This window comes from Kryptolebias marmoratus, linkage group LG11, assembly GCF_001649575.2.
Source record: "Kryptolebias marmoratus isolate JLee-2015 linkage group LG11, ASM164957v2, whole genome shotgun sequence".
NCBI lineage: Eukaryota > Metazoa > Chordata > Actinopteri > Cyprinodontiformes > Rivulidae > Kryptolebias > Kryptolebias marmoratus.
In genome coordinates this window covers 11,434,800-11,444,157 of record NC_051440.1, presented here as the reverse complement: position 1 = coordinate 11,444,157, position 9,358 = coordinate 11,434,800, and the positions used below count along the sequence as shown (strand labels likewise).

The 9,358-nt window shown below is 39.0% G+C and overlaps 1 protein-coding gene across 1 annotated transcript in view; it reads right to left on the bottom strand.

Moving 5' to 3' along the window:
• The window catches only part of LOC108229847 (LHFPL tetraspan subfamily member 3 protein), a 22,044-nt gene extending 16,394 nt beyond the window's left edge, over positions 1-5,650 (bottom strand). Inside the window, exon 1 of the mRNA XM_017405542.3 lies at positions 4,327-5,650. Coding sequence (XP_017261031.1) covers positions 4,327-4,753 — 427 coding nt within the window. The 5' untranslated portion in view covers positions 4,754-5,650. The remainder of the gene's footprint in view (positions 1-4,326) is intronic.
• Between the last annotated feature and the right edge of the window lie 3,708 nt (positions 5,651-9,358).

Sequence of the window (9,358 nt, the reverse complement as noted above, 5' to 3'; positions counted from 1 at the left end):
CCAGTTCCTCTCTGAGGCCCTGGTATTTCTCCAGTTTCTCGTGCTCCTTTTTCCTGATGTTGCAATCACTCAGTATTGCTACATCCACCACAACTGCTTTCCTCTGTTGTTTATCCACCACCACAATGTCCGGTTGGTTCGCCATTACCATTTACCATTTTATATATATATATATATTTACTAATCCCTAAAACAGAAAGGTATAAAAGTAAATAAATGTGCCATTTTTAGTTCAGTTTATCATCAAAGACACTATGTATGAAGAACTGCACTGTTTAAAATCTTTACTTTGTTGGATAATTGGTACTTACAATCTGAATCAATAGGATACCTTGTGAGGTGATGCAAACCAAATTACAATACAATATGATCGACTCAATGTTGACCTAATACCTGCTGTCACAAAAATCTCTATAAGAAGTTAAACTGCTGAAGCAGTCTTACACAATGCAAACACAATCCACCAGTAAAATACACAGAATAAATCTCTTTTTAAAAGATAATGAATACATAGGTAAAGATTAAAAATGAATAAATAAAGTTCAGTTTCTTCCATTACCCCAAATTATTAATTATCAAGCACCTCAGAGGAGACACAGGTGATGTTTCTTGTGATAACTCTTGCCATTTTGCTTGAAATAGAACTAAAGCAAATCTGTTCTATCTGCAGTGCCAGAGTACTCTTCGCATACAAAGAAGATAACTGAGAAGTAATCACAACTGACCTCAGCGTGTTAATAGTTAACTGGTGCGCAGAGTTCAGGAGAGCTGCAGTTACAGGATGGGAAACAGAAAGAGAGGAAAGGAAAGCACAAGTTGTACAGAAATATGAGGAAGAAAAAAGAAACAGGTGTGATGAGGTGCAAAGAGGAAAAAGATGAAGTGAAAGTTGGCACACGACATGCATTTTGCCTTGAACTTGTGCTGATGCACAGAAACAACTCTGAATGAAGGATGTTAGTCCATTTAGGCCACATTCACTTTATGCTCTCAACTTTAGCTGTCTTAGACATTCTGAGGTCTCCAATAAGTCCTGGAAGTCAGCCGCCTCATCAAACATTTAGTATTTTAACCCGAGCTTTGAAGAGAGGAAAAAAAAACAAACAAAGATGGCTGGAGATGTATGTGCAGCTTTCACTCACACATTTAATAAAAACGGTTTTGTGCAAATTGCATGATTTCTTACATGTTGAGAGGTTATGAGAATTTATGAAAACTATTAAAAACCAGCATTTATCATTTAACCTTTTGCTCTTCATTTAATGCATCCAATATCTAGCTTTTATAGATGAGCAAATTGTTTTTTAAGAAGAAGCTAAAATTTCACCTCACATCATGGGGACACATTTAAAATTCTAATTTTCTGGGCTTGAAAACATGCCGTATCTGAAGCGACAACCATAAAATTACATTATCTTAATTTCCCCCCATTTTGTGTTTTATTCAGTGCTTGCATGGCAGCACAAAGCTGCACTTCTCACTTTTACTTCTCACTGTTGTGCTGATGATTTGCGCCCCAGCATCGAAACAACACACAATAGAGTTTCACTGTTATCCTGTGAGATTTTAATTAATGCGTGTCATTTTAAGATCTAGGGAAATTGTGTCAATTATTTTGATAAAAAGGATGTAAGAAATCTAAAAGGAACAAGACCCATTGTAGCGCTTGCAGGAGCAGGAAAAAAATAGACTGATGCCATGTAGCAGAGAGCAGTGCTCTGAATACTGACTGTGTCATTTTTGTCCTCCAACCAGGCTAGCAGCAGGATGGAGGGAAAGCTCAGGCTAAGGCTGACCCTCAGTCAGTTTTTGTTACAGTTTGTTTTAATGGCCTGAGAGGTGACAAACACTATGCATTATGTTTCTAAAGACATTTCAAGGTGAAAAAAAAATGGAACTAAATAAAGAGATGGAGCACACACCCAGTCTAACACGTCGTTTGTCACTATCACGTTGATGATTTGTACCTCTCCATCGGTGGGCCACCTGTCTTCCCCGCGGTCAGTCAGTGAAGCCATGAGTGCAACCGTCGGCTAAGTGTAATAAAGTTTGACAGTGCTAATCAGCCAAGCTCGCTCATTAGGGAGCTTTGTGCCAGGCTGACATGACCAGGGTCTCTTCTCTTGGCTTCCTCTTTCATCTCCTCGCAGCACAAGCGCAAAGCTCGGCGGTCTCCTCATTAGACGAAGCTTATTGCGTTAATTCAGCCCAACGCAACACACTCAGCTGGAGCTGTTCCAAATAATTCCTCTCTCATTTGTGTTTGTTTCAGACAGGAAGCTGACTGACTTGACCACTGGGGCAGCTAAAAACACTGATGTTTGGCAACGTTCGGACTCTTCAGATGTTAGAGACATTCGCTCTTAGTCACAGTGAGGGCCGAAAAGCTGCCAGCAGCTAATCCACTGACCTCTACAAACATTTACAAACACCACCTCTGACGCACACACACACACACAAATATCACACATCAATGAAGACAGACTGAGGATTACAGAGTAATCTCCTGCTTCTGATAGTTCAGATTGGACTGTAATCATGTGTAACTACCTACATATGATTTGTTGCATAACTCCCAATGTGCTCATGCAATTTTAACAGGGCTTAAATTCACAGGTTCAGTTTTTTTTAACAGAAATTTAAAGAGATAAGCAGAATTTTGCATAATGTGGTCACTTTGTACAAAAAAGAAAACAGAGAATAAAATCATGACCACCAATTCCAATCAGTAAAGAACAGTGCATCCCACCAAAATTCAAAACAAATTAAAGGCTCAGGCAGCATTCACTGAAGGAATGCATATCACCTGCCGCCTTTCATGCCAGTTTCCAGCTAAGATCACCTGATACTGATAAATAATGGAGTGTTAGTCCTTTCAGTCAAATCTTGAAAATACAAAATTTGTCCATCAAACTACTGAGTTGCAGTCATTGTTTGTATGCTGCGGTGGCCATCTTGAATTTGGTTGGCGCCAACAGATAACACCAAAGTTTTAAATAGAGATCTCATGCAATCTGTGGTGCTCGTAGTGTGTTGGGGATGACTTTCAGCCACTACCACACTACATTTTAGCTCAATATTTTTCAATTTGGCTGCATTATAGCCTTTTTTGTGTTTATTTGCTACGGTTAATTAACTGTGGCGGCCATCTTAATCTTGATTGACATCCAAATGTTCATCTGATGATTACTTTCTGAGAGTTTCGTTAAAACCTGTCTGGTGATTCGTAAGATATTTTGCTAACAGACAGACAAACACACAGACACACACAATAACACTACCAAAGGATAACAGAGATTAAAAGCTACTGGTAACTTTTAGTTATTATTTTACATATTAAAAAGGCTTCATCTGTTTCCCAAACCAGGTGCATGGAAGATGAATGAATCCAAAGTATGAACTCCAATAAACTCACCATTTTAGGAACTACTGAGTTACAAACCTTAAAAAAATGTTCTAGCAATGAATATTCATTGCAAGTTGACAACATGTCAGAGTTATATGTGTTACTTTTGATAAACATGTCCAAAAAGTGATGAGCTAAAAAGCAACTTTTTGGATGAGAATAAGTATAAAACGATGGCGCATTTACAGACAAAAAGTGACGTGTTGAGCCAGTTCTTCTGTCTATTGTTCCCAGAGTGTGAGAAAGACTTCAGCACCACGGACAGCACTGTCTGCTCAGCAGACAAGGTGTTACAGAAACACTGCTGTGAGGGTAAACTGTCACATATTTGCTCTTTTTGTATGAGATGCTGCTTTGTATTTATATCCTTGGCATACATTTATCTAAATAATTATTAAATAAATTCCAATGCATGTATGAGAACATGTCACATCCTAATATATAAGATTCATAACATATAAGATTCACATCCTGTGAATCTTATGTCTTATCACAGCTTTTTTAGTTTTTTATAGTAAACTTGGAGAGGATTTCGTTACAAAGATATTTTATGATAGATGTCTCTGGATTAACTTGATGGAAACTAAAGAACAGAATTAGATATGTTTCATACCTGGTTGGTATTACTTTGCAAGCCGAGAGCTTTCTTGTCTCCATTTTGCAACAGTAATAGTTATGCTAGCAGTGTCTGTGTGTTTGAGACTCAACATTTCATTGTGTTTCTCCTTACTCTGTTTGCTCAAAACATATTATGAATCATCTCATTAATCAAAGCCAAACCCATCTTATGGGTTTGGAGTTTATGGGTTTACAAAGCTTAACATGTCAGACTGAGAAAATAAGGACACAACATTAAAGAAATGTGAAACATTCCCAGATATTTGCCATTAAAACCTCTGGAGAGAGGCACCCAGCCCTACCTGATGCTGCCTGCATCCAGCCGCAGATTTTGTACACGGTGGAGGTGCTGAGGAGGAAGAAGAGGCTGAAGCAGCCGATGCAGGTGACCACCAGCATCATGGACATCCCGATGAAGAAGGAGGCGGCCTTGAACGCACCGGAGGGGATGGCGGAGAACTCGGTGAAGCTGCCCTGGCAGACCAGGTCTCTGGAGTGTCCGTCCCCGATGCAGTAGTGAAAGAGGCCGAAGTAGCCGGCCTGCGGCGTGTCCACGCCGTCCCCGATCCAATAGGGCTGCGAGAAGATGGTCACGTTCACCATGGCGAAGAGGATGGTGAAGATGGCCCACAGCAGTCCGATGACACGGGAGTTGCGGACGTAATTGGTCTGGTACAGTTTGGCGGCTTCTGCGGACGGCAACATGGATGCGGCGGATCCGGGTATCATGTTAAGCGACGCCGAGCACTGAGCGGATGCTGCGGGGAGGAACCATCCAGCAGCTTTTCTTTCTTTTTTTTTCCCTTCTTCCTCTTCTCCTTCTCCTTACACAGAATCACAACAGGCGGATTGAGGACGACCAGTGTCCGTGGTGCTGCTCCGCGTCCCAGAACAGCGAGCGGATCTCAAACCCCGGACGAAAAACTCAAGGAAACAGCCTCCCTCTGACCTGCTCCGTCTGAGCGTCAGAACAGCTCATCGCTGCCGCATTTTGGTGCCCTTGGAAAATTCCCACTCAGAAACAAACCTGAGCTCCACGCATCCTTCAAGGTCCAAAGAGAGGAGAAGGAGGAGGAGGCGGGGTGGAAACGCAACAGCTTCTATATGTTTCCAGATGTCACGTAAAGCGTCCAATGGCCCCCCTTCAGGAAATAAACGCCTCCCCTCCTGTTATGGCCCCCTCCAGCCGTGGATCTTTATTCTCTATAACAGCGGATTGATGCTGCGAGCCAGAGAGGGAGGGGCGCGCAGATGGCAGACGCAGAGGCAGATCACGCGCGTGTCCAAACAGTGACATATATATATATATATATATATATACACACACACACACACACCTTCTGAATAAACGCTGCGTCAACATCTGACCAAGTGACGAAACATCTGAGACAAGCTGAGCGTCATGACATGTGTGTGTGTGTGTGTTCGAGCTGGATGACCCCATCCTCCTCCTACTCCTCCTCCTCCCAGTGTTAATACCGAGCGCGTTAAAGGAACACTCAGCCCCTCTCTGTGCCAGTTTTGCTTTCAGCAGGTTATGCAACACTGCACGGAGCTACAAACGACCCTCTAAAAAAACCCCCAAATGCACAGTTTTATCTCAGAGAACATTACAGGTTTATTCCCTCTCAGATATCACTGTTCTTATGTAAAGAAACCAATGTTTATATACATAACAAAGGGTAAAGGAAATAAGGAAATAAGGTGTTTTATTTTTAGAATCGTGTCAAACATGTTTGGATGTGTTAAATCTGGAAGGGATAGATAGACAGATAGATAGATAGATAGATAGATAGATAGATAGATAGATAGATAGATAGATAGATAGATAGATAGATAGATAGATAGATANAAAAAAAAAAAAAAAAAACAAGCAAACAAACAACAACAAAAAAAAACCATGAATTCAAAAAGGTTGTAAATAAAGAAAACTGCAAAAATGATATAAATTATGCAAAAAAGAGATTCTATTGTTCAACAAATGACTTAAGCTGTCTGGTATGGTTTTGGCTGAGCAGCATTTTACTTAAAATGTGCAAACCATGTTTTAAATTGTGCAAACTGTGTAATTGTTTATTTAAATGGTGCAAAACAGGATTTGAACTGCTTTTACATGACCCAACATGCAAAATGTGAATCCAAACCAAAGAACAGAAAGACTTGGCAAGAACCAATAAAAGATGTCAGCAAAGGCTGTCAAGGATCTTGATCCTGGCACTGACAAAAAAACAAAAACAACAACAAAAAAAAAGAAAACCAGATCAGACTTCATGACAGAAAGTAAAACTAACAATACACAGAACAGAAGTAAAAGAACAACAATGTAAACATAACGTAGAGGAAATATGAGGAATGAATCCATATGTTGTTTACTTGATGGTATTTTTAAAAATTGATGTGTTTTCCCTGTTGACAGCTCTCTTATAAACATCTGACACAGACACTGTACAACAAAACCCCTCCAACAGAAACACATGTTGCTTCTGTTTTGCACAATTTAATTAATATTTAGGAATCCACCTCCCTTTGGTTAACTCAAAAGTTAATTTTGGCATCTTTTTAAATTGCTTCTAGCCTGCTCAGTTTGTCGTTTAGGTCCTCTTTCATTTATGAAATGCAATTTTAATTTCTTTATTTTCTTCAAATAAACTTTTAATATTTCCATTTTAAAATGTATCTCTAATAACACGAGAGTTGTTGGAACACTGAAACTGTTCATGTTAAAACAAAATACAAAAACTAGTCAATGAAATCCTAAATTAACTGGAACTTCCATCAAGTCAGAAAGTTTAAAACTGAAAAATGTTATAGTTTGATAAAATATAAATGTGCTTATCTTGAGCTGAGCAACACAAAATAAAAATTAAAAAAATAAGAAGTCCATAAAGGAGTGAAAAAAAGCTCCTGTGGAGGAAGTTGTTTGATAAAAGCCATGAAAGTCATGAGAAGATAAGAATATTTGATGATACATTTAAAAAATTTGACCAAACTTACTTTTATTTTTTGTGTTTCTAACTTGTTAGCCTGTAAAACAAAAGTATTTTGACATAATTAACTTAAAGGTCTTTAAAATAAGTAAATAATAGTAAAACCAAGATGACAGATCAATTCTAAAAGGTAGCAATAAAAAAACTGTTAACATTTGTGATTATATTTTATATTTCTGCCACAAGAGGAACTGATCTGTGATCTGTAGATGGAAGCGAAAACCAGAACCTCTCTGTACTGAGTTGTAAATAAAAAAAAATAAAAGGAGTGTTGCTTTAAATGGCCTACATGCACATATGCAAATAGTCATGCTTCACTGCAGCTATCTCATCCCTAACACCTTTTGGGACGGTCCAATGAGTTTCCAACACCACTCAGCAGGAAAAACATTCAAGACAGCAACAAAAATGAAGACCAAGGAGCTCTCCAAAGAAGGTTAGAAGTAAAACTATGTTGTAAAATTAAGGAATAGGAGATGAAAAATATCAGTCTTTGCTGTGGAAAAGGCAGTTTGCCTTTAGCCTGTTCACTGATCTACTTCAACGGTTTCATGTTAGAATAATAGTGTTGCTGAAAAAGCGGCCATTGCGTCAGGATGAAGGAATATAAGCATGTTAAAAGTTTACCAAAATACACAGAAAACTTCCCAAACATGTAAATGTAAGAAGTCTGGTCACAGGAGACTACAACCCTCCTGAAGCCTTTCTAACTAAACATAGGAAGAGAAATCCTTGTAACTTAGAGTCCATTTCACCTGAAGGCCACGGGAGGGTTAAAAAAAATAAAATAAGTGTTTTCTGAAGATCAGTTGATCAATTTGAATTGCAATTCAGTTTTTACTTGTGGATTTATGAATGAGGAAGAAAACCTTTGAGCAGAAAACACTCAACCAAATCTAATTTTCTTATTTCCACAGCTGTTTTCGTGTAACATACATTACATAAATTACGGATTTTGTGTTAGAACGCTTCACATTCACATGATGCAGATTAACCGTGACTCATTTTAAGGCATGCTGCTGCCATTCAACATGGTAAATGTTTTTTGAATTATCCCGATTCATTGCTCACTTGGTGGCTGTTCTGCATAAAGGCAGTGTTATGGCCCCTGGCCTCTTGAGGCTCCCTTTTGGTTATGCAGGATCAGCTGTGGGACCACACCTTCTTGATTGGCTGTCTGAAGGCTGCTGGAGAGCAGTTACACCACTGGAGAGCAGCTACACCATTGGACCAGCAGAGGACTGTCAAGTCAATCAGCTGGTGATGAGGCTCACCTGCACCATATAAAAGGCTCCTGGATTCATTCCTCTGGTGGGACAGCTAGTTGGAAGAGGTTCTGTGAAGCTGTCCCCATTAGCTTGGGTTTTTTTTTGCAACTGCTTCAAGCAGATACTGACTAGGTTGGTCTTGTTTCTGTTTGTTTAGTTCAGCAATCTTGACTTTGCTCTAGTTAACTACCAGTTGGAAGCTTGTGGTTGGGAGGCTTGGTGCTCCCCGTAGCATTTCCTTTGTGTGTTCTTTTGTTTTCCCTTTTGGGGTTATTTTTTTGAGTTTATTTTGAATGGACTTGATTGAACACCTTTTGTACCTTTAATTTGCACTTGATATTCTTGAGTTAATCATTTTGTGCTGCATTAATCGGGTTAAATTGTATTGTTTTGTGGAAATTTATTTTGTAATAAATAATTTTACCCTCCATTTGTTCCTCTGGACACATTTTATGTTATCGCCCCTGGACCCCCTAGACCTTGGGGCGTAACAGGCAGTCACACATGGATTTTGGCCCTGAGGATTTATTGTTTTTTTTGGTGATGTGTGAAAGCACAGATGGATCTGAGTTCATTTGGTGAGAACGCTGTAGGATGTTGACTCAGGCTGTCAGCGGCTGCACGAAAAGATGCTTTTAATATGCACCACAAATTTGGAACAAACTTCCAGAAAACTGTAAAGCAGCTGAAACACTGGGTGCCTTTAAATCTCAACTTAAAACCCACCTGTTTAGAGTTGCTTATGGCTAAATTAGGGTTAGAGTGCAGATTTTTGATGTCTTCGCTCTTTCTTACTGTTTATTCAATGTCACATGCAGTTTTCATGTTGTTTTTTAATTATGTAAAGCACCTTGAAATGCCTTGCTGCTGAAATGTGCTATACAAATAAAATTTGATTGATTGATTGATAATATACTTGGTTTAACTCTGAAAATAAGGAACTTTTTCCAACAGCAAATAAACACTGAACATATCAAAGTTATAATATTCACCGATATGTAAAACCACATTCAGACCTTTGTGGAAGTGCCAGAAAATTCAACAATGTAACTGATTTGGTGTCGGAATCCATCTTTAAA